Source organism: Spermophilus citellus, assembly GCF_964194105.1.
Source record: "Spermophilus citellus genome assembly, chromosome: X".
In the NCBI taxonomy this organism is placed as follows: domain Eukaryota; kingdom Metazoa; phylum Chordata; class Mammalia; order Rodentia; family Sciuridae; genus Spermophilus; species Spermophilus citellus.
Window position 1 is genome coordinate 37,455,912 of NC_138190.1, and position 25,302 is coordinate 37,481,213.

At 37.1% G+C, this 25,302-nt stretch overlaps 1 protein-coding gene across 1 annotated transcript in view; it reads right to left on the reverse strand.

Annotated features, from left to right (window-relative positions):
* EFHC2 (EF-hand domain containing 2) overlaps positions 1-25,302 on the reverse strand; it is a gene marked incomplete at its 5' end in the record, with an annotated part of 214,004 nt that overhangs the window by 34,984 nt on the left and 153,718 nt on the right. Inside the window, 2 exons of the mRNA XM_081277962.1 lie at positions 2,231-2,323; positions 4,062-4,259. Coding sequence (XP_081134088.1) covers positions 2,231-2,323; positions 4,062-4,259 — 291 coding nt within the window. The remainder of the gene's footprint in view (positions 1-2,230; positions 2,324-4,061; positions 4,260-25,302) is intronic.

Consider the following 25,302-nt stretch of genomic DNA (forward strand, 5'->3'; position numbering starts at 1 on the left):
TCCCCCTCCCCTCCCCTCCCATCTTCTCTCTCTACCCCATCTACTGTAATTCATTTCTCTCCCAGTTTTCCCTTTCTCCTCACTTCCTCTTATATGTAATTTTGTATAACAATGAGGGTCTCCTTCCATTTCCAATAACACTCTTTTTAGAGGTAAGGAATCTGAGATTTAAGCAGGTCCAAACTCTTGCTCAAGATCACATAGCTAGTAAGTAGATTCAAAGAATATGAAAAACAAGGTAGGGGAGTAAAACTGCCAAGATGTGACAATTCATTGATTGTTTACTAGTGGTAAATTAAAGGGGTTAGAAGCAAGTGTTTGCATCTGAATGGATCAAAAGTCAAGTCACAACTCTTCATTATAAGGTAAGGGATAAAAAGAGAAACATAAATAACCAAGCAAATGTGAGAAGGATTCATGGATATGGTGGCATTTGAAATGGGTCTTGAAGGAAGAGCCGGCTTTCAGTAGGTGAAGAAAATTGGGAGCTATTTCCTATGAAAGAAATAGCCAGAGAAAAGGCAAAAAAGTAGGAAAACATGAGAAATATGTATAAAATGCTAGATGGCACAATTTCACTGGCATATCGGGAAAATGAAGGAGTGCTTTGGGAATGTGATAACTACAGAGAATCCTGACTCCTAGGCATGCGTACTTCATCTCAGGTCTTTTACACCAGGATGGCTTACTTATCTTTCATACTACTACTAGAAAATAAAAGAAAATGAGCTAAAACTAACAAACAAACAAAACAAATAGAACCGATAGTCTAGAAAATTACTCCAGGTCAATCTAACGCATATACACACACACATCCAACGGGCTTTGCCCTTCTCTTGATTCTCCTCCTGACGCTTGGACCCTAGTTCTCCAAATGGGAATTTGTTTTTATCTGTTCCTTTGGTTTCTCCTTTAGTCTCAGACAAAGGACACCCCACCCAACCCCTGCTTGAGAACAACACTCCAACTGGAAACCCTAAGTCCCATGATGGAGAAGGAGGAAAAGTAGTTTAAAACTAAAGACTTTGGTCTTAGGAAGCAATGAGATACTACAAAAGGTTTGTGAGTAGAAGAGTTACACAATGATATTTTTGCTCTTAGAAGATATTTAGTTGTAGTCTGTAAAGGTAGATTTAAAAATTTAGACACTGGTTGAAGAAAGACCAAGGTGGAGGACCTGAAATAGTCAAGAAGAAATGTAGATCAGAACAAGTGTAATGATAATGATAATGAAGAGGAGACAGTGGGTATAGGCAGTAGGAAGGAGGTAGAACTCTTAAGACATCCTAATATATTGGCTATTGACAATTATTCAAAATTGATAGAAGTGGGCTAGGGTTTTAGCTCAGGGGTAGAGCACTTACATAGCATGTACAAGGTCCTGGGTTTGATCTCTAGTATAAAAGAAAATTTGTTAGAATCAAGGCATGCACATTTAAAAGGTTCAGGGATCAAGTCACAATGCTGCTTCTTCTAGACTGTAAGACTAGGCAAAATACATTATTTCTCTAAACCTCAACATCCTCATGTATAAGACAGGAAGGACAATAGTTCTGACCACACTACATTATTCTCAAAAATAAATAAAATAATGCATCCAAAGCAATGATTACAATGCCTAGCATGAAGCCAAAAATGTCAAAATTATCAAGACATCTAAGTCAGTGGAGGAGCTGGAGCAATACCATAGGAAACATAAAAGATGACCAGAATCTGAGGAATGGGACAGGTGCTGCCAGAAAGTCAGAAGTCATGTTCAATAGAAGCAATGTGTTTTAGAAAGCAATTCATTATGCTTTCCTTTTATGGCATCATAATCTGTATATTATTTTATATATAGTGCTCCAGCAAGTCCTATGCTAATAACCCTAGATCCTTTTACCACATGTTTTTAGTCATCAGGAACTACTGCTTCAAAAAACCTACCCCAAATTTTACATCTAATGTTCTCATAATCAGTCAAGTTGTACATTTAATTTTGTCTCAGAAACTTATATATATGTAAGTGTGTGATAATGTCAAAATGATAATAATTCATAATAGGCTCTCTAACATTTAAAATCATGACTAACTTCTCCTTTTATAGTATTTAAATGGAAGTGGCTCTTCAATGATATAATCAAAATAGTTATGGTCAATTTAAGGGTAATTAAAGGGAGATGTAAAAGCAGAAATTGTCTCTAAAACAAAAATATGCAGAAGAATCCCATCATGGGGATATCTTACTTACCTGGATAGTAAGTTTCCTAGAAGATCATCACTCAAAGGTAACCTGGAGGACTTGCACAGCCTTTGGATGTCTTTGGTGGGTAATACATGTTTTCTGCATTAAAACAAAATGTATTGACTTCTATATACTTTGTGTTTCTCTGGTAAAATTGCATGTTATAAGAAAAAAAATACAAATGTGATATGTCCTAAAAATATGCACATGAAAGTAAGTATGAGAACTTGTATTGGAGTTCATAGTAAGGAAAAACAGTCATATTGCATTTCACCAACTTTTTCCATTTTAGAGGTCACCAAATTCTGTCCTTATGAAGGCCTCTCCTTCAAGATTCAGATTCTTGGTTGGTGATAGTACTGCCTATTAAGGCTGTAACCACGAGTGTTGCTCTTAGTAATCGATCTGCATTCCTGACCACTAGTCAAAAACAGTTTTGATATCTGAAAACATCTCCTAATTTGACAGGCATCTAGAGCCTCCAACACAAGTATGATATGACTTGAGGGCATTTTTCTGGTCTTTTTTTTGGATCCAAACCCAGCTGGGGCCTTAACATTCACTTTGATTTTGTCCAATGCAAGTCAAAACGACTCTAGAGGAGGCCTAATGGTCATTTCAGTAGTCTCACTTGGCCAATGTTTTCCCAGGCACTATGCAAAATGAGAAACAACAAGAAAGTGGGCTCTTTTCTTTGTAATGAGAATGTTGATATCTCCAATCAAAGGTTGTTGGATCTATAAGAACCCCATGCTGTCTGATTAAGCAACCCCAACACTCCCAAGAAGTTTTCATTTAGCAAAGGAGGGTCAGGTTCTTCACCCTGGGGAAGGGGCACCACCATGGTTGAAGGTAGAGCCACAATTATGCAAAGACCAGTCCAAAGATCCTCTGGGAGGTTCAAGGAAGCTTAAAGCTTTAATGAAAAATAATATTTCAATAAGGATGCATTATAGATTAGAGAAACTATGGCACCTTCAAAGATACTTAGGGCATGTAGCTGGTCATTTGGGTGTAGACTTCAAGTCTGGGGATGAACAAGGGGGTCAGAGGGAAGAGAAATGGCAGTGGTATGTAGTAAAAGGGCTAGAAGCTAGAGTGAGAACTAAGATTTTTCTAACTCCAGATAAAATCAATAATTTTTATGTCTCCCCACTATATCAGATCTATGGATAAGATGAAATCCAAAACATAGTGAGATGTTTGGATCCAATTGTACATAACAATGGTTTAATAAAACTGTACACACACATGTTCAGTGTACTAGAAATAGATTGCGCTAAACATCATTACATTTAAGAAGAAATGATTTATTCTAAATTTTATTTATTTATTCATTTTAGTTGTTGATGGACTTTTATTTTTTTATTTACATGTGGTGCTGAGAATCGAACCCAGTGCCTCACACATTCGAGGCAAGCACTCTACCACTGAGCTACAACCCCAGCCCCAAGAAGAATAATTACAAAGAAATTCTGTAGAAAGTTTAATTATAAATTCCCTGCCCTGTGTATTATAAAAGTCACATTTATAAATCCTAATTAGTACTAAAACAATGTAAGAAGATATCTTGGAATTAAATCTGCTAATGTCTTGATTTACTATGCTTCAGTTGAAAACTTCTAGAAGCAAATGAAAATAAAAGGGGAGAGCCTATTCTTTTAAAGACATAGGGCCTCCCCTGTCCCCTAAGTATTTAAGGTGTCTTTGCTAAAAGGTAGAGTATGATGAGACATATCAATTTTCTTTTTGCCCTTTTGGATGAATATAAATTCCTTCATTACTCAGGTTCACATAAACTTAAATGATTTATTAGAATCAATAAAACGAAGCTTACTTTTCTCGATCTTCATACACACAGTTAAAAATGAGTCTGTCAAAATTTTCAAATATATTCTTCTTGAGCTTTTCATGGGCCTGTGCAATTAAGATATTCACATCTGTACTCATGTCCTCAGGCACACGGTAGTGGCGTGCAATGGTGATAACCTCCTGGTCTATAAGCCTCCCAGATGTTACATTCATCAATAAATCTCTGCAAAGGAAATAGGAAAATGATATCTAAGAATATTTTACCTCTCCTTCTATTAAAAAGATCCAAATTTCATTTCATGAAACTTTTACCAACAGTGTAGAGGTCAGAAAATTAACGTCTTTTAACTTAATTCTTATACTTTAGCAGCAGGAAGGTACAAATGCTAGAATGAGAAATCATCAGTACTATGGTTTATAAGAAAAATGGCATTTTTTCCAGAGTCAAATTTCTATCAGGTAACAGCCTACAACCAAGAAGTAAATTGTTGAAGTCCTTGAATGGTCAAAATACCTGTCACTAAGTTCATGACTTTAAATATGTCTATTAAACTTCCTTACACAAAATAGTAACTGACTTAGGTTTCTGGTTTCCCAGGACACAAAATTTATGAATCAATAAATCAGAACTGTATTTTGGGGATGGGGAAAGCAATTATGCACTTTTCTGTAATAAAAAGTAAAACCTTAAAAATAAGAGGAAAGTTAAAAGAGTTATGTAAGGATACATTTGTCTGACTCTTTAGAAGGCAAATGGCAGTGAGATTATTCGGCAGAGATAAAAAATAAATAACAACAACATATTAACAATGGAGGCCCAAAGCATAACAAGACTATTTTGTTTTCAGCATGTCCTGTGTGAAGCTATAGACTATGTAGCATACATTAGGAAGAATTATATAAGTGATTAAAATGCAAAAATATTATGGTGGTTACATGAATTAGCTTCCATAAGAAAAACTTACTTTCTTGAAATAATTCAACTCCCCAAACTCCCAAATAATTCAACTCCCCAAAATCCCAAATAAAGGAATAAAATTTTATTCTAGATTGTTTTTTCAGAAGAATGGCTTTTAGTTCTTTTAGATAATTCTGGCCATTATCACTATCATTTAAGAATTCTAGCTGGGTACAATGGCACATACCTGTAATCCCAGTGGCTCAGGAGGCCGAGGCAAGAGGATTGATTACAAATTCAATCCAGCCTCAGCAACTTAGTGAGGCCCTAAACAACTTAGTGAGACCCTGTCTCTAAATGAAATTTTAAAAAAGGTAAAAATGGCTGTGGGTCAGTGGTTAAGCACCCCTGGGTTCAATCTCTAGTACAAAAAAAAAAAATTCTAGGTTCCCCTAGAATTTCTTTAGATCGAGTCTAAGAAAGCCCATAATGTTCTTTCCAAAGGAAATGCATTTTACCTACATCTACTTCTCAAGGTTTTGAGTTTTTTGGTTTAGTTTTATATTTTTAATGGGAAATGAGGGCCAAATTCAATCAAGGGGAGCCCACAATTTCAGAGAGTCAGGTCAGATAATCAATCAGGAAATCTGACAAGGGGATCACTCTATGGAAAACACTATAAAAGATACTCTGGCATCTGAACTTTTCAGTCCATACTCCAAGCATACAGATGAGATCTCAAAGCTGCAAGATTGTAGAGCCAATTGAATGAAATGAGTAATAGCAATAACAACCTCTACCATTTACTGTGGTCTTGCTATATGCCTGGTCATCTGCTGCCAGGTACTTTTAGCATGGATTGTCTCATCTGACCTAAGAGGTAAGGTACTATTATCATCCCCATTTTACAGATGAGAACACTGAGACACAGAAATGTTAAGTTATCCACCCAATATCACAAAATCCAGAATGAAAACGCCGTCTGGCTTCAAAGCCCATGCTTCTGTATATTCCTCTATCCCCAGTCCTCTGTTGGGAAAGAAGATAGAAGAGGAGTGGAGCTCAGGTGAAACTTCCTAAAGGCAGTGGATTTTGAGCTGATTTTTTTTAATGTCCCTCTCTTCCTTTGACTATCCATGCTATAGTTTGAATGTGTGTCCCCAAAGTTCATGGGTTGGAAATCTAATCCTCCAATTCATGTGTTAATGGTTAGAAGATAGACTTTCAGGAGGTAATCAGGATTAGATGAGGTCATGAAGGTAAGGTAGGGCCCCTATGATGGCATTAGCAGCTTTATAAGGAGAGGAAGAGAGACCTGAGCTAGTAAGCTTGCTGTTGTGCCCTGTGATACCTCCCACCATGTCATGATGCAGCAAGGCCCGCACCAAATGCCAAGCAGATGCCCACATCATGCTCTTGGACTTCACACACTCCAGAATCATGAGCCCAACATGTGTCTATTTATTGTAAATTACTATGTCTCAGGTATCTTGTAATAGCAACAGAAAATGGAATAAGACAATTCATTACCTCTCCTTTGAGGACTATCCTTAGCCAGCACAAAAAGGTAAGAGAAAATAATTTCAGAAACATTGAGTCACCAGCCATCTCTGACAGGGTGGGTAACTGATCATAGAAGAGGTGCTACAAGGAAAGCCCTGGCTCATTTGCAGCATCGGTCATGGAATAATCAGTCACGATCATACATAAAATGAAACACTATACAACTATTAATGCTTTGTTGATTGGTATTTGTTTGTATAAAAGATGTCTAGGCAGGGACTGAGGTTATGGCTCAGTGTTAGATAGAGCACTTGCCTAGCATTGGGGCCCTGGGTTCAATCCTCAGCACCACATAAAAATAAATAAATAAAATAAAGGTATTGTGTCCATCTACAACTGGAAAAAAAAGAGATGTTTGGGCTATGTTGATGTAACATGATCCCAGTGAAACTCAATATATAGGTGCATATAGAGTCATAAGGAGAAAGAAAACACAGGGAAGAGATGGACCAAAACATCAATAGCAGTATCCTTCATTGCCAAGATTTATTTTTTTTAAAGGCATTTTCATTTTTCTCAGCTTTTATAACAATCAAATATTACTTTCATTATCAGAAATAAAACCTTTCAAACAGCTTTTTCCTTTTGCAAGTAGACTAGTGTGTGAAGAGGAGCAAGCAGCACACACCCAAGGACAAGGAAAAAAAAAAACATGGGCAGCAATAACTAGAAACTTTCCACACACCTTTAACTAAACTTATTATAGTACCACCAGATCATAAAAGTTTATTTTCTTTTTCATTGGATAAACTGAAATTATCCTGGCTTCACTGCAGTTAAAATTTATATCTGCTGGGATTTTGTATGCTTGGATTTTAAACAGCTCAGTATTCCACAGCATTACATGGCATTATGTGAGAGCTTCTAACAAGCTATGCCATACTTAAAACTGTCATCAGTCCTGCAGGGCATCAGAGGACTTGCAGCAGCTACCCCTGTGGCTGCAATACCCACAGGAGGCAGACTGCTTAACCAGGGATCTCAACCATGGCATCTCAGTCTCGCTTTGCAGATCTCAACAGGCTGCCACTACTTTGCCCTGCATTTGCCATGTGTGCCTTTTTTAGGACTTGCTCCATTTTATCTAGTTGGGCATGGTGGCGCACACCTGTAATCCCAGCCACTTGGGATCCTGAGGCAGGAGGATCATGAGTTCAAAGCCAGCCTCAGCAACTTAGCAAGGCCCTAAGGGAGGCCTATCTCTAGACAAAATATTAAAAAGGGCTCAGCAGTTAAGCACCCCTGAGTTCAATCCCTGGTACCAAAAAAAACAAAACAAAACAAACAAAAAAAACTTTTAATAGGCCTCAAAGAATTAGGATCTTTTTAAAAGTAGTACACTCCATTTTTATTGTGACAAAGTACACATGGCATGAAATTCACCATTTGTGACATTTATGACATTGGCAATATTGTGCAACCACCACTTTTATCTAGTTCCAAAACATTTTCATCATCTCAAAGAAACCCCATGCCCATTAAGCAGTTACTCTCCTTTCCTTCCTCCCCACAGTCCTCTCTCCTACCCAGCAACCACCAATTTGCTTTCTACCTCTGGATTTGACAATTCTGGATATTTCATATAAATGGAATCATATGTGGTCTTTAGTGACTTGCTTTTCTTCCTTAATACATGTTTTCAGGGTTCATTCATGCTGTAACATGCTTAGGTATTTCACTCTTTTTTATGACTGAAAAATAAACCATTATATGAATGCACTACATTTGGCTTATCCATTTGCTCTGATGGATATTTGGGTTGTTTCTATCCTTTTTTTGGGGGGGGGGGTGGTACTAGGGATTGAACTCAGGGGCACTCGACCACTGAGCCACATCCCCAGCCCTATTTTGTATTTTATTTAGAGACAGGGTCTCACTGAGTTGCTTAGCACCTCACTTTTGCTGAAGCTGGCTTTGAACTCGTGATCCTCCTGCCTCAGCCTCCCAAGCCACTGGGATTATAGGCGTGCACCACTGAACCCAGCATTTCTACCTTTTGACTATTGTCAATAGTACTGCTATGAACGTGTGTAAAAGATTTTGTTTGAACATCTGTCTTCAGTTCTTTTGGGTATATGTACTCCCGAGTAGGATTGCTGGGTCATACAGTAACTCTACATTTAACCCGTTGGGAAAATACCAAACATTTTTCTGCACACTTCACTTTTGCTTTGTAGCAATTGCAAAAACAAAGGTCCAAATTCCATCAAGCATAGACATTCCTCACTTGTAACTTCAGAGTGAACTGAAATAAGATCTGATGCCATCATCTGATCTCAGTACTTCTTGCTCACTCATTTAAGGGGAATAAAAATGCATTTAAAAAGTGGTTATGAATTGTATTGATCATGTGCTTGCTGGTTGATATTAGCTAATATTAAGGATTCAAAGGTCAACTTACCTTTGTCTTTACCCAACATATTTTATACAGTATAATACTGTATTATAACAGTATTATTTAGTTACTTTCATAATGGATACTTCCATGATTTTCTCTGGTTTTGTAATTAAAGTCATAAAACTGAAAAAAAAATGCCAAACTGCTCTAGGTTATTGAGGTAACTATGCAGAATTTTTGAAACATGAAATGTTAAACAGTTTTACAAGACATAATTCCATTAAAGTCATCCAGTCAAGTAATAGTGAATCAAAACTTCCTTTTAAAGCTCTGAATCTCACGGTATTTTCTTACATATTGAATCATTCAAAGTCTAAGCAATGTCTTTCAAATAAACTTTAAAAATTAGTTTTGGCACAAACAAGACCTCAAGAGCCTAAACCTAGGCCCAAAGGCTTGCAAGAAAATCTGGTTGAGCCTAAATTAAACCAAGCAACAGTTTTGATCACAACTAGGTAGCACTCTTTCTCATTCCGTTCCATTTGATATTCATCGAATAAAATGTGTTTTCCTTCCTCTAATCAGAAGCCACACACACCTGCTCACATCCTACACTCCCCCAGGCTTTCTCTTACACCTGTGGCCTAATCTGAAACTGCTGCCTTACTGTCACTACATCCTAGTATGGCATACTGTTTGATTTGTGCACTGCCAGAGAGCTGTGTTGGAGTAAGGAGAGATGGAAAGATGCATCCAAGTGGGGCCAATACAAATGTCTAACCAAACAGACTTTGTTAAGGGTTCAAAACTGGACTCCAACTGGAGTTCAAAGCCATTTACAAATTCTTCAGCTTCATCAGAGAACCTTGCCATTACATATAGCCATTTGAACTGTGCAATGTCCATCTCTAGAAAGTGCATTTATAGACTTATTGTATAAGTGGTTTTCTCTGGAGTTGTGTAACATAGTGGCCTTGTCAGAGAGTCCAAGGAACTCCAGAGGAAAGGAGGCAAAGGGGGTCACTGCAGACCATAAGAAAATCATCCATTCCAGCCAAGACTGAAAACCTGTTTTCAATTGGGAGGTGATGTGGTCTAGTGAGGAAAGTGTGAACTTTGAAATTACACAGTCCTGGATTAAAAGTCCAGTTCCATTATTTCACTTTTAAATGGAAACTATGGTAAATTACTTAACTTCTCTGTGCCTTAGTTCCTTATCGGTAAAATTGGTAATCATCATATGTGTCACAGAATTTTCTTTTGCCATTGGAGCCAGGATGATCCTACTAAACATCAGGCCACTATCCTGTTCAAAACCCCCTGAGGGCTTGCCAACTCTCTCAAAGCAGAACCCAAAAGCCCCATGATGATCCCCTCCTCTTCTGTCTCTCAAAACTCATCCACTCTGACCCTCCCATCTTTCCCCTCTGAATGCACCTCACTGCTCTCCTTGCTTTTCCTCAAACAAGCCAGGCATGTTCCAACCTCAGGGTCTCTGTACTTGCCATTCCTTCTAGCTGGATGAAACATTCTTCCCCCAGAAAGTTACAGTCCGGTCTTTTACCTCTTATAGGGTGTCTTCTCACCTGCTTGGATATCAGTTTCTCTATAAAGCCTTTTGTTCAACTCCTTCCTCTACAACTTTAGCCCTTTCCCTGCTTTCTTCTCCTCAGTGCCATTCATTATACCTTAACCTGGTCTAGAATGTCCTTATTTTACATATCATCTTCATCATTTCTCCACAACTAGAATGTAAATTCCACAGAGGGCAGGGCTATTGATTTATTTTGTTCACTGCTGAATCCATAATACCTTAAATGGCTCCTGGCACACAGTAAGGCCTGTATAATAAATAGTTTTCTGAACAGATCAAAATTGAGGATGAAGTTATCAAGATATGAAAAGCATTTAGCATAGTGCCTGGAACTACAAATGCTCAATAAATGCGAGCATTTCTCTATAATTCTCATCATCTCACAATGAAGTTAATTTCAACTGAAGCTACTTAAAGCGTAGCTTCTCTTAATTAAGTTTATCTTAGAGGAATGTAAAATGTTTTTGATGACTCTGAAATATTTGAATTTATCTTCAGCATATAAAGGGAAAATGGTCCACTTGTTTTAAATAGTCATATTCAGGAGTAAGTCTGAAGTGATAAAGTATCAAGCTCCAGGTGGGCATTACTTTATATACTGGATCAGTCTCAAAAGCTCCACAAATACTCAATTTTTAGAAATCAAATGTAATGCCCTCTTTCACTCTCTGTTACATATAAAGAGATGCTGTCTTCATTTGGGTCATATTTAATTGGCAAAGGAGCCCAACATCTTAGCAGCAAGTTCCTCTAATTTTTATCAAGTTCTTAATGACAAACACACACAAAGAACCTTGAAATAAATCCTTTTGAAATGAAAGAAGCTTATGATAGTATAAGTAATTACTGCCAAATTCATCTATTTTGAAAAATGACTTTTTGATAAATTTTCTAATACAGAAGTACAGTCACATTGAAAATCATTGACCCTGTTCTCTTATTCCAAATAAATGTACACAGTTCTTGTTTTCTGTATTACTACTCTCATCCTCATTTCACATCAAATACTACAACTTTTCCTGTTTTGACATGTAGTGGAATGTACATGGTAATTTTAATTTATTTAGTTTGAAATTCAGTATGTCTTGGTACACTCAACTTCAGGGCTGTTTAAAGGTAGCCAAACAAAAAGATATTCTCATGCCATTAAGAGTGATTGCTATAAAACATTAACAGTCTATTCTTCATAGAGGCAAAATTTTAGACATGCTTCAAAACATGCATCTATAATTATTCTGCAATTTGGTATAGTATGCATTTAAATGAACTAAAGCAATAATGAATTGTTTTTTAATTTTAAATTGTGTCAACACTTCTTGGTAAAGCAAATGCAAGTCTGGATAATGGTGACTAACTTGCAATGTGGGCAGGAAAGAGTAAATATTCATTTTGTTTTCAAGCAAAGTTCCTCATTTTCTATCACCTTCCTTTTCATTAACACCTACACTGTGTTCAGGGATCATTTGTCTCCAAGCAAATTACACTTGTTTGGCTTCTTGTATTTAACTGTTTCTTGCTTGGTTACCAGATGTTTTAGAGGCCTACAAGACCAAGTGGAGCACTGCAATGATAAAGGGTCCTTATGTGCAGGGTGACTCCATACAAATCCACCAGTACCTACTGATCACAAATGGGCTAAATACCAGATGGGCCCTGTGCCCTCTGGGAGCTTATAATCAACTTAGTAATTCAAGACTTAACTCATTTCAAACAATTATGAATAATATAATCAGATTATTCATACTTTTGAAACACATTTTAAAATATCAAATTTATTGGCTTTACTGTATTATAAAAGTAATACATTTCCAATTATGGAAAATTTGGATAATTCATAAAAGTGAGATAAAAAGGGAAAGAGGAGCTGGGGGTGTTGCTCTGTGGTTGAGCTCCTGCTTTGCATGTCAGAGGTTCTAATTCCATATCAGCACCACACACAAAAAAAGAAAGAGAGAGAAAGAAAGAATGAAAGAAAATGAAAAGAAAAACCATACACACTTCTGACACTCCAAGTATAACTAAATAAATACCCTGATACCTTTCTTTGAGGTCTATTTTCTATACAGGGGTTTTAGCCATTCTTTTTTTTAATAGTTGAGAACTTATTTTATAATCGACTTTTTTCACTTAATACAACATTTCCATGTTGCATATATTTTTCTGAAACCAAAATACCAAACCGTACTTCTGTTATTGGATATTTCAAGATTTTATTTCAATTTTTTATATAAATAATGTCATAATGAGCACCCATTTACATAAACATTTGTCTGTATTTACAATTATCCCCTTTAGACCATGTTTCAGATGTACAATTAGTAGAGCAAAAGAAAAATTCTTTTTTTGGGTCAGTAATTATTTATTGATTTTTAATTTTTTAATTAATGTATAGTAAGTACACACACATACACACACACACATATAATATAGCAATATAACTTGGTCAATATCATTCCCCAGTATCTCTTTCCCTGCCCTCTTTACTCCCTCTGGTCCCCCTGCTCTATTCTATAGGTCTCCCTTCCATTTTTGTGAAATATCCCTACCTTATTTTCCCCTTTTCTCCCTCTAGCTTCTACATATGAAAGAAAACATATGACCCTTGAATTTCTGAGTTTGGCTTATTTCCCTTAATATAACACTCTCAAGTTTCATTCATTTTTCCTACAAATGACATAATTTCATTCTACTTTATGGCTGAGTAAAACTCAAATGTGCATATATACTACATTTTTAAAAATCCATTCATCCATTGATGGACACCTAGGCTGGTTCCATAGTTTGGTTCTCATGTATTCCACTGCTATATATATGAGTATGCATATATTATTGTAGTATGCTGGCTTCAGTTCTCATGGTGCTAAGTTGCCTTTACCCTCCCATATGCAATGGATATCATCCAAATTCAAAGTGTTTCCCAATTTGACAGGTAAAAGTGATGGTTTGTTTTAAATACTAATGATTTGATAACTAATAAACATCTCTTCACCTTATTTGTTAAGAAATTATATTTCTTCTAGTGTGTTCTGTCTATATGGGTCCCTTGCCCATGTATCTATTCATCCATCCAACAAACACTGAATATTAAACTCCAGGTCAGTTGATGGAGTATAAGACACCAATGGATTAAATTTGACCTTCAACCCTCAAGAAGGAAAGCAAACTCAACAAAACAGAAAAAAAAGGGCTACAATAAAGATCTGGCTAGAAGTTCAGAGAGAGGACCTGTCATCCAGTCAAGCACATGTCTATGCCAGGTAGGATTCACTGCAGAGGTGGTAATGGAGCAGACCTTGAAGATGAATGATAATCTGTTAATCAGAGAAGTGGAAAACAGGATGGGAAGGAGGAAGACGGGAGGAATGGGAGAAAGAACCATATCCTTGAATACTAAAGAAGGTAAAAAGATGGTACACTGTAGGGAGTGGGGGCTGCACAGAGTATTAACATCAGGAGCTATTGTTATTAAGTGCTCAGTGTATGCTAGACATTGAACTGTTTCACATGTATGAACTTATTTAATCCTTATGATAATTCTTTCATGATTATATTTATATTATTATTTTATATCATTATTTTTATCTGTGTGCTCAAGGGCACATCAATAGTGAGAAGATGAAGCCAAGATTTGAACTGAGATCTCTGGGATTCTTAGGATGACTAGAACTTAGCCAAAACAAAGCAAAAGATAAATAGGGAGCTGGCAGGTGGGGCCCAATCATGACAGGCACACATGTGGGCCATGGCCCCCCTAGTTTTCTTTTACTGATGAAGGGAATATCTTGAAGGGTGTTGAGCAAAAGAGCAATAGTAACAGAGTTTGACATCAGACAGAGCCCTAAGGAGAAATGGGAAGGTGGGTCTGCCATTGAGGGCTTACTGGGACGATGGAGAGAACAGGACAAGAACTAAGAGCTGAGAGTCATCAATTAGGTCTCTTGTTGAGTTTCTAGGAGACAAAGCCATCATGGAAGCTAGCTTTGGATAGTGGAAGAAACACCCTTCTACTGAGATGAAAAAGGAAGAGTGTAATGTTATAGATGTAGGGGCAGGTGGGAAGTTTATAACTCAGGATCTCTCTATTCTCTGCTTATCTGGAGATGAGGTTTTCTATTATGAATGGGAAGGAAATGATGAGGTTCAGAGCTTAAGAGTGAGAAAAGTTTGAGATATCCATGTGGGGAATGGGAAAAGGCCTTGTTGAGTCTTGACTCCATCTGTAACTATTTCTTCATTCTTTTTTTTTAAAGAGATAGAATTTTTTTAGTATTTATTTTTTTAGTTTTCAGTGGACACAACATCTTTATTTTATTTTTTATGTGGTGCTGAGGATCGAACCCAGGGCCCCGCACATGCCAGGCAAGCACGCTACCTCTTGAGCCACATCCCCAGCCCCTATTTCTTCATTCTTTTTTTTTTAAGAGAGAGAGAGAGGGTTTTTTTGATATTTATTTTTTAGTTTTCGGTAGACACATCATCTTTGTCTGTATGTGGTGCTGAGGATCGAACCCGGGCCGCACGCATGCCAGGCAAGTGCGCTACCGCTTGAGCCACATCCCCAGCCCTATTTCTTCATTCTTAACTACATGCTAATTCATCAATTATTCATCTGAGAGTAAAATCATATTTCATCCTTATCTTTGATAATTAGGTAAATAGAGGTTTATAATATTTTAAGGCAATTTCAAATTAATCCACATAAAATTCCAAATGGAATTACAGAACCTAGGAGCAAACCACATTTTACTGCCATCTGTGTCCTTGATTTCTTGTTCCCTGGTGATCCTTTCCTTTCAGCATATAGACAAGTTCATGCCACCCAACTTAAAGGGGCATCAAATCCTAATCATTTACCTTCTGACCTGCAAAGTCATCCCAGTGGTGATCCATCAGCCTGGCAGACCCTGTCTTTCACAGAAGCTTTATGACAACAAAGAGTCACAATGGTGGTATTTGGCAGTTGTCTAACCCTCTCTTGGCAAAGTAAAATCCCTAGGGTTCCTGAGCAAGCAAGGAAGAAGGGGAAGAGAAGAGGTCTCAAGAAAAATTTAACAGAAACTATACAAGAATAATTCCTGATCCAGGCTGAGTATCCCTAATTGAAAAACCCCAAATCCAAAATGCTCTGAAATCCATTTCACATCTGGGTGTTTTTTTTTTTAATTAGGGATTCTCAACTGGTAAAGTCTATAGAAATATTCCAAAATCCCCAAAACTTTGAAATCTGAAACACTTCTAGTCTAAAGCATTTTGGGTAAGGTATGTTTCACCTGTAAGATGGCAATTGAGACTCAAGGAATCAAATGAAAAAGCAAAACAGGGGATCACATGTCAACATGGAGCAGATAGATTCTGTCATAATGGTTCCAGGGGCAATCAGGGAAATTACATTTATGGTCAAAATTTCTCCTAGGCCTCTCCCCAGCCAGGCCATCTTGTTTTATGTTTCAATTTTTTACGTATTGATGTTGTTATTTTCTATTCTACTTTTCTTTTGCAATTAAGACTATATACTTGGTTTGCTCCTAGATTCTGCAATTCCATCTGGAATTCTAGGAAGATTAACTTGAAAATGTCTTAAAAATATTATAAACCTTTATATACCTAATTATCAAAGATAAGAATGAAATATGATTTTACTCTCAGATGAAATATGGGGAATTCAGCTCCTTATTCCCCTACTGTCTCTTCCTAAGTCTTGGTTACTTATCTGTGGTATAAACCATGTCATTTGTCTTTAAATTTTTTTTTTTTTAACAAGCCGGGTGTGATGGCACATGCTTATAATTTCAGTGGCTCAGGAGGCTGAGACAGAAGGATCACGAGTTCAAAGCCAGCCTCAGCAAAAGTGAAGCACTAAGCAACTCAGTGAGAACATGTCTCTAAATAAAATACAAAATAGGGCTGGGGATGTGGCTCAGCAGTCAAGTGCCCCCAAGTTCAATCCCTAGTACAGCCTCCCCGCACCGAGATTTTAACAATATCATTCACCACTTTGAAATGTTTTACCTTGGAATTTACATGTGTGTGTATATGTGTATCAAATCTGCTTAAATGTTCAATGTTGTTCTAACTTTTTAAGATTAGTTGCCCCCCTTGAGTTCTTCGTTTTGATTTTTTTTCTTGATGTTCTAAAGTAATGCATTACTTTGGGCAATTTACGAAAGAAACTATTTTCAGTTTTTCTGAAGATTTTAAAACATTTCTATTGACCCATGTACAAAAAAACATCTTGTCCCCAGTTTGTTTACCCTCAAAGCACTGAAGATTTAATCCAGTGCCTCCTTGCATTACCTGCGGTCATAGCTTTTTTGGTTTTTAGGTCACTGGTTCTTCTGCTGCTGCTGGTGTTTTTAAGCTTTGTTTTGTAAGAGTCTCTTCTATGTTCCTCTATAATTTTACCAAGCTCTATTTTGTGATCTCTTTTCATATATTTTGCTTTGAATAGTGAACTCTCTCAATTTACAGACACTTTTCTTTCACATTTAGAAAATAATTTTTTAGTTGGCCATGGGCACAGTTCAGTAGTAGAGGGCATGCCAAGCATAGACAAGACCCTGGGTTCTAGCACCTTCCCAAAAGAGAAAAGGAAAAAAAGAATTACTTAGAAAATGACCTTTGAATGTCACTTTAGTTTCATTTGTTCAGTTTCCTCTCTAGCTGCATTTCTGTTCTCTTCTAGCTCATTGTTGCAATTCCTTTCTTATTTTGTTCTATTTGGGAGTGTTTCTAAAGATAGTTCTCTGGTTTACTATTGAGTCTTCTCTGGTGTCCAGTCTCCTATTAGTGCCTTCTGCTTTCAAGTTTTGATTCAGAAAATATGTGTTTTATAGATTTTAATACACATTTTCCCTGTTTTGGTCTGTTTGTTTCTCAAAATGGCCTGCTCTTGCTGAAACTATGATACATTTTGCTGGAATCATAGCATAACTAGTTTCTAAGAATAAACAAACAAAACCCAATTTTCATCCAACAAATCACTCTTGGAATCTGCATGAGAATCCACGTTTAGTTTTTCACTGTTCATTCAACTTTACAAAGAGGTCCCTAGAGCAGTCTGGCTCGGTGTGTGGCTGTGGATCACAAATCCCACAGTCTCTGTCACAGATGGGGGACAAAAACACATGTGCCTGTGTATATGCAGAGAACAGTTAAGGAAAGGGAGGATTTAACACATCTATCTTAAATAAATGTGCCAATATGAAAAGATGGCACATTTATTTGGGAAGGAGAGAGAGAGAGAGAGAGAGAGACAGACAGACAGACAGACACAGACTTGATTTGAAGAATAAGAAGTCACATTTGGGTTGGAAGTTTGGTAAGGAAAGAAGAGGATAGGTGGCAGAGTGAAAGCGAGATTTTTGTCACAATTCACTAACCAGTGATAGGCAAATTCAAAAAAAGACTCTCAATGCACAGTGTCCTCAGAGTTGTATAGTTCATAATAAGCACGACCTAAGCAGTGGCCCTTTCCTGAGACCACTTTGTAGACTCTTGGGCTTATACTTAATAACAACTTGTCATTAAGGCAACTGTGTCTTCTACATGAAGATACAATTCAGAAAAGGAAAAAGTATAAGTCCATCAATGAGTAAAGTGATTTACTTCCATACCAGAATATGAAGTAGAAAATTTTCTGACATTTTCATCATGGTTTATTTTTGGATTTGTTCTGGGTCTTCTATGAAGAATTCTGAGCTTGGGGGAAGGCAGCTCTGGGCTGAGGATTAAATCACTTATCTGAATTAGAAGTCACAGACACAACCTAGGCAAACCACCCAACTGACCAAATTTTGACAGTGGCTGGAACTTTTTAAACTTTGCAACGTCAGTAAGAAATCATTTTCAGTCCAGATAATATAATGGGAACTTGTTCCTGGCTCCTTGTTTTAAACACTGTGTGCCTGAAATCTATGTAATGAATCCTAGCGTGTAACCACAGAGCGTCAGCCCTAAATATAGCAGTTTTAAAAGTAATAGAAGAAATCCATATGCTGATAGCTTCCTCTGTAAAGCATATATGGCTCTAAATTAAAAAATAAAATAAATATGCCCATCTATTAAGTGTTTTACATTTCTACTTATAAATATTAAAGAAAAAAATGAGCATGAGTCAATTAAGATAAAACAAAATGAGGAAGCTGCTTGTGAGTCACAACCCTAACTTCCCTGCCACTTCAGGTCCCAGCCATATTCCCTGCTCAGGGAGGGAGTGAGCAGCTCTGGCAGGTGCTGGTGCACAGTCCCTTCCAGGTCACAGAATTGTCACTCACAGGGTTCAATTTGCACCAGACTGATTTGTTGCAACAGCAACTAGCCACAGCCATGGCCATGTCATGTCTAAGCCTGCTACAGGAGCAAATTAAACCTGCCTGGCAGCAGCAGGGAACCTCAGGACACAGTGAGCTTTGTCCACAGTGAATTCTACCCCCTCTGTGGAATACTGCATCACTCCTTTCCATATTCTCCCCATATCTGGACCTTTTCCCAGGTGACTCTGTTGTTCCAAATTCTAAAGAGGTACATTTTCTTTCCTGTTCCTTGACAATGGGGTCAGCCACAAGACTTATTTTGGCCAATAGAAGGATGCAGAACTCCAAGCATGCAGATTTCAAGGTCTTCCATGTTTTTCATTCCCTGTCTGAACTTTTGCCATACTGTAAGAATAACATTTCTGGGTTTTAGCCTGCTGCTCTTTGGAGGAGAAAGACAGTACAAAGATTCAGCTTGACCTGACTGTAGCCATTTTGAGGCATAACCACCATGATCATCCTGAGTAATCTTAGTCTGTTTTCTGTACATAGTTTCCCAGCATACTATAAATAGACAAAATCATTAGAGTGCTATGTGGGAGCTTTACTATGGGATGGTGGTGCTGAATATGCCTGACATCCTTGATATTAGCTTGAGATAAACCAGGTACATTCCAACTTGGATGAAGTCACTTTTGTTGTGACCATTATATAAACTTCCCTCCTCCTGATCCACATTGCAGGGATCCACCTATTTTGCTGCCACCCAAGACTATATGTAACTCTCCAATAAACCTCACTCAGTGCAACCCTGAGTCTCTCTGCCTCTTTGGTCTCATGGTACCCAACAACTGGTTCCACCACACTGGAACCAGGTTGTTCTGGAATAGATACACATGTAGAACAGAATAGTCCCATCTAGGCCCAGGCCAGATCAAATGACCCCTAGCCAACTTTTGGACCTGTGAGCTAAGTAAATGCTTCTTTTGTATAATACTAGGATTCTGAGACCATTTATTAAACATTGAAACTATGCCAACCAATGATTAATCCACTCTCCCAAATCCCACCCTTGCATTCTTCTTCATTCAGAAGTCAGCATGAAGCATATTCATGCCCCAGATGAAGCTGAACTTCAGGAAGCTGGGCACCTGGGCCAGCTTCATGTTCCTAGCACAATTGTTTTGACTGAACAGCATTCTGGTGGGAAGTTAACATTTTTCTTCTAAGTAATACTATCAGAAATAGCCATCTGAGGCTCATCCCTGGGTATCTGGGGCCCAAGATGCTGAGACCACCTACCATAGGGTCATCTTTGTGAGCAGCCAGAGAAGAATGTCTTTTTTGGGCTCTGCATTAGGATTCCTTCTTGGCAAAAGGATTATTGTTGCAGTGGAAACACCATGAATCCTGTAAGTGATCCTGGTTTCCTATTTTTTAAAATAGTATTTACTTTTTAAAAATATTTATTTATTTATATGTGGTGCTGAGAATCAAACCCAGTGCCTCACACATGCTAGGCAAGCACTCTGCCACTGAGCTACAACCCCAGCCCACGGTTTCCTATTTTGTGCTGAATCCTTGGAAGCTCAGAGCCAGGCCTGTGGCTCACTGCTAGTAAATACCCCTGACTTTAGAGCCTGTAAATACACTGTCAGCCCCACTTTTAGGCCCACCGTTCTTTTCTACTTTTATGTTTTCTTTTACTTTTGTTATTTATCTGTTTTATGTTATAAAATTGTCCATGTCTTTGTAACCCATCTCAAATTCATTTCTGAAATAAGGCAAAATAGCAATAAATAAAAAATTAATTGAAGGAGTATATACCCTTGGAAGTTTTTTTTTTCAAACCTACCCCAACTGGCCCCATCCCAGAAGACATCTTTCCAGAAAGGTAGACTAAAGGAAGACAATTTTGAGAAGAAAAAAGCTATCACAATTGGTGGAGGCAACTGCTAGGCCATCCAGGAAATATACATGCTTTCTAGATCCAGAGTGTAACTTTCCTGTGGCCAGTGGAAAGGGAAAGTGAATAAAACAAGTGTCCCTGGTATGTTCTGGCTTGGTGTTTCACATATGTTAACTTATTTAATGTCCCCAGTAACATCCTCAGTTATTCTCATTTTGCAGATGAAGAACCTGAGAATTACAAAGCAAGTTCAAGCTAGTTAGAATCTAAATCTTTAATTTATATAATAAAATTGTTAGACTGCCTAGTGTAAATCCCAGGTTTGCAACTTAATACCTGGTCCTGGGTAGTTTCCTTGACCTCTCTATTCTTCAGTTTCCTCACTTGCAAAATGAATTATGATAGTATTCACTTTTTAAGACTGCTATGTGGAATAAATAAGTTAATATACAGTGGCATTTTCTGCAGCATTTGCCACATAGTAAGCAACATATAAGTGTTAGTTATTATTATAATTATTAGTAAATGGTAGAATGAATTGCCCTTTGAGAAAGGCCAAAGTAAGTCTAGGAATGCCCTATTAATTGGATCCTAACTATTGAGTGAAAATTGAATCCGAACACAGGGCACTGCCTTTGATCACTCATTTATTCTTTAATTAATATGCATGTGGAAATAAAAAGATATGCTGAGTGGTACCAAGTAAAATGCAGTGAGTTCAAAGAGTCAAAGATTACTGTGAGCTCGGGTGGTCAGAACATCTTAAGAGAAGAAATGTAATCTGGACCATATCTGTAGAAGTAGGCAGGAGAAAACTGGATAGCAAAGGAGACCATCTCCAAAATGGTATAGGAAGCAAGTGACTCATCTTTGAACCTCTTGCCTACCATGGGACCTGTCACAGAATAGGTATCAAATATATGTTGACTGAATGAATGAATAGTTAACTTATATGGTTCAACACCATAATGAGGCACACCTTCTACACATAGAACCTTGGGTTGCAAAATTTACTTGAATGAAAATCAGTAAGGCAAGGTCTGCCTATGGGAGCCTAAATGTCATTACCCTCCTGCCCCAAAGTGTCCTCTTATTTTATATCCTACTTTATACATCATAATTCTCCCTTGGAGGAACTACAAATTAGCATTTACTTACTGTTCCCAATTCATTAAACAAAGTTTGAGATTTAATTAAAGAAGAAGGCACGGGTGGCACTAATGGGGTCATTTGTTAGCATCTATGTAGCCACATAGCTGCCTGATTTTATTCATAGAAACTTCATTTAGAAAACAGACCATTAGCACATTGTATTCTGGATGAAATAGTAGTTTCACTGTTAATGATTACCCACTCCCACAAGAATATAATCACGGAAAAAGAAATAAAATAAACACAATATAAATATATATGTATATATAAAACCTCCAAAAAGACTTGGTCCTTTTTCCACTCTTTAGAAACATAAGAAATACTCTATCTGTTTTGGCACAATATTATATGGTTTATTTATTCTTAAATGCCAAGAATTTTTTCTAGCATCCCATAAAACTCAAGGTTATAAGAATGGATATGCTTCAAAAATAGAAAGAGAAAAGCCTGAGAGTGATTAAGATTTTTAAATAGTGGAGCCGATTTTAACTAGGCCTACATGATCACAGCCAAATCCACTTCAGCATAAGTGTTAATAATAATGTGACATTCCCTAATAATAATGTGTCTAGTCAGTACTTTCCCCAATGTAATTTTAGAGAGTCTTATGGCATGGTAGAGAGATTGTGTGTGGCAAAATGGCAGACGAGGTGGCAATTAAAACTCAAACTCCTGGCTGAGCTTGCAAAAAAGGAGAGAAATTTCCCTAGGTTTTCAGGCAAAGGAGGAGCTGACAGCCAGACAGGAAGGTGTGCAAGCTAATAGGGAGAGCTGTGGGGACATGGGGATCAGCCCTTTAACAGGTAAGAACTTAAACTTTAATGCTCTCCCAGGCACAAGGCTATGGCCACCAACAGGAGCAATTTGGAACTCCTACATGTGAAATCTGTGCCAGAAGCTAGAACTGTAAAAGGCTGCAACTGATGTGAAAGAAGGATTAGTAAACTCTACCCATTGGCCAAGAGAAATGACAATGAGGCTTTTTAGAGCTTTGTCTCTAGGTATGAAAAATATTATCTGAGAGAACTCTAAGCCAACATTTTACATAATATGAATTTGAAGTACAAGTTTATTTTACCCACGCACTATATAAAGCTCCAAGGCAACAAATTAACATCAAAATTAAATGAAATTTGGCCAGTTTATAAACCAGGATAGAGAGGCAAAAACAAAACTACTCTGAAAGTTCTACTTCTGGATGCTAAAATTAGTGGGTGAAAGTTTGAGGAAAATTAGGATGTGCATAGACTCAAAATACCTCTCTCAAGTTATTTATTAATTACAAAAGGACTTTACAATTGAGAAACCTGATAGTTACCACATTAATCAAGGGATCAAGGTCAACATCACCAGCAGTAAAACACTGACATTAAGAACCCTTTAGTGTGACCCACAAAGAAGAACAAAACATCATTTCTGTGGTGTTCCTTCCAAAAACGCATTATCTCAGGCTAACCATGAGAAAATATCAGAAAACTCCAAATTGAAGGACATTCTACAAAATAAATGATCACTACTCTTTTTAAAGTATCAAGGTTATAAAAACAAGGAAAGGCTGAGGAACTGTTACAGATTACAGAAGACTAAGAAGAAACAATGACTAATGCACTGTGTGATCCTGGGTAGGATCCTGGAACAGAAAAAAGAACCTTAGTGTATAATGGTAACTGCCGGCAAGGATGTAGGGGAAAAGGTACACTTGTACATTGCTGGTAGAATTGCACATTAGTACAACTACTCTGGAAAGCAGTACAGAGATTCCTCAAAAGACTTAGGAATGGAAATACCATATGACCCAGCTATCCCACTCTTTGGTATTTATCCAAAAGAACCAAAATCAGTATACTATAGTGATACATGCATACCAATATTTACAACAGCACAATCCACAATATTCGAGTTATAATGTCTAGCCACAGATGAATGGACAAAGAAAATATAGTCCACAATAGAGTTCTACCCAGCCATAAAAAATAATGAAATTATGGCATTTTCTGGTAAATGGATAGAACTGGAGAACATCATGCTAAGTGAAATAAGCCAGACTCAGAAAGTCAAGGGTTGAATGTTTTCTCTCTATGTGGAAGCTAGAGAACAAAAGGGGAGGGAGTCTTGTGAAAACAGAAGAGAGAGCAGTAGAGTAGAAGCAGAGGACCAAGGGTAAAGGAAGAGGGGAGGCAAAGGGGAAGAAATGGGGAATAAAGTTGGCCACATTATGCTATGTGCATATAAATATATATCACAATGCATTCAAATTTTTTATATAACTATAATGCATCAGTTAAAAAATAAATAGAAAGACAACCAATAGAGTAGGGAAGGGGCTTGGGGAGAGGGAAGAGGGGAGGTAAGGGGATAGTACCAGAGATTGAAATGGAGAAAACTACTGTATATGCTTTTTTTTAGTTGTTGATGGACCATTATTTTATTTATTTACATGCAGTGCTGATAATCAAACCCACTGCCTCACACATGCTAGGCAAGTGCTCTGCCACCGAGCCACAACCCCAGCCCTGTATATGCTTTTATGAATATGTCAAAAGAAACCAAAGAACCCCACTATTATGTATAACTATAATGTACTAAATAAAAAATAAAATTTAAATTTAAAAAAATCAGAAAACTTCAAAAAAGGTTTTTATGTTACAATATTGTCCAAAGTTAATTTTCTTCTTTTGATAATTATGCTATGGTAAGATATTAATATGAGGATATGCTGGGGGAGGGGTATATGGAACTCTCTGTACTACTTTGAAAACTTTGCTGTAAGTTTACAATTAGTTCAAAATTGTAAAAAAAAGTTTATAAAAATAACTACTCTAAAGGGCGAACCCAAGCAACAAAGGAAAACTGCAATGAAAAAAGAAAGTACAATTTAAGATGAGCTCATAAAACATAAAAGGAAATAATCCTCCATGAATGAGAATCAGCAGATGTAATAGAGGGTTAGTGGTACCCCTTGAATTTGGGACAACAGAACAAAAATCAGTAATAAACCATGACATTATTGTGTTTAAAATTATTAAAGAGATAAAACAGAGAAGCCATTAGAAGAGTATGTGATACCATGGAAAAGCACGGAAACATACCAGTAAACATAACAGTAAAGTTATTGAATCAATTAACTAGATGAAAGACTTAAGGAAAATGTCAAGAACACAGCAAATAATGGAAAACAAATAAGAACAAATGAGAGATGAGAGAGAAGAGACAATGAGAAAAAGTGAGAGTTTAAGAAGGAAAACAGAAAATGGATGAGAGAAGCTATTTGAAGAGATATATGACTCAGAATAATTCTCAAAGTCAAGAATTACAAATAGTCCCAAGATATATCATAATACAACTGCAGAAAGCCAAACACAGGAAAATGCAACCAAGAGGGAAAATGGCATAAGATTACAAAGGAATAATTATATTAATAAGAGACTTATGATGTCCATAATGGAGGGTAAAATAGAATAATGTCTTCAAAAGCTCAAAGGAAAATAAGTATAATTCTAGAATTATTTACCCATTTAAACTTCAAAAGAGAAAAATAAATTCATTTCAAAAAATAACTT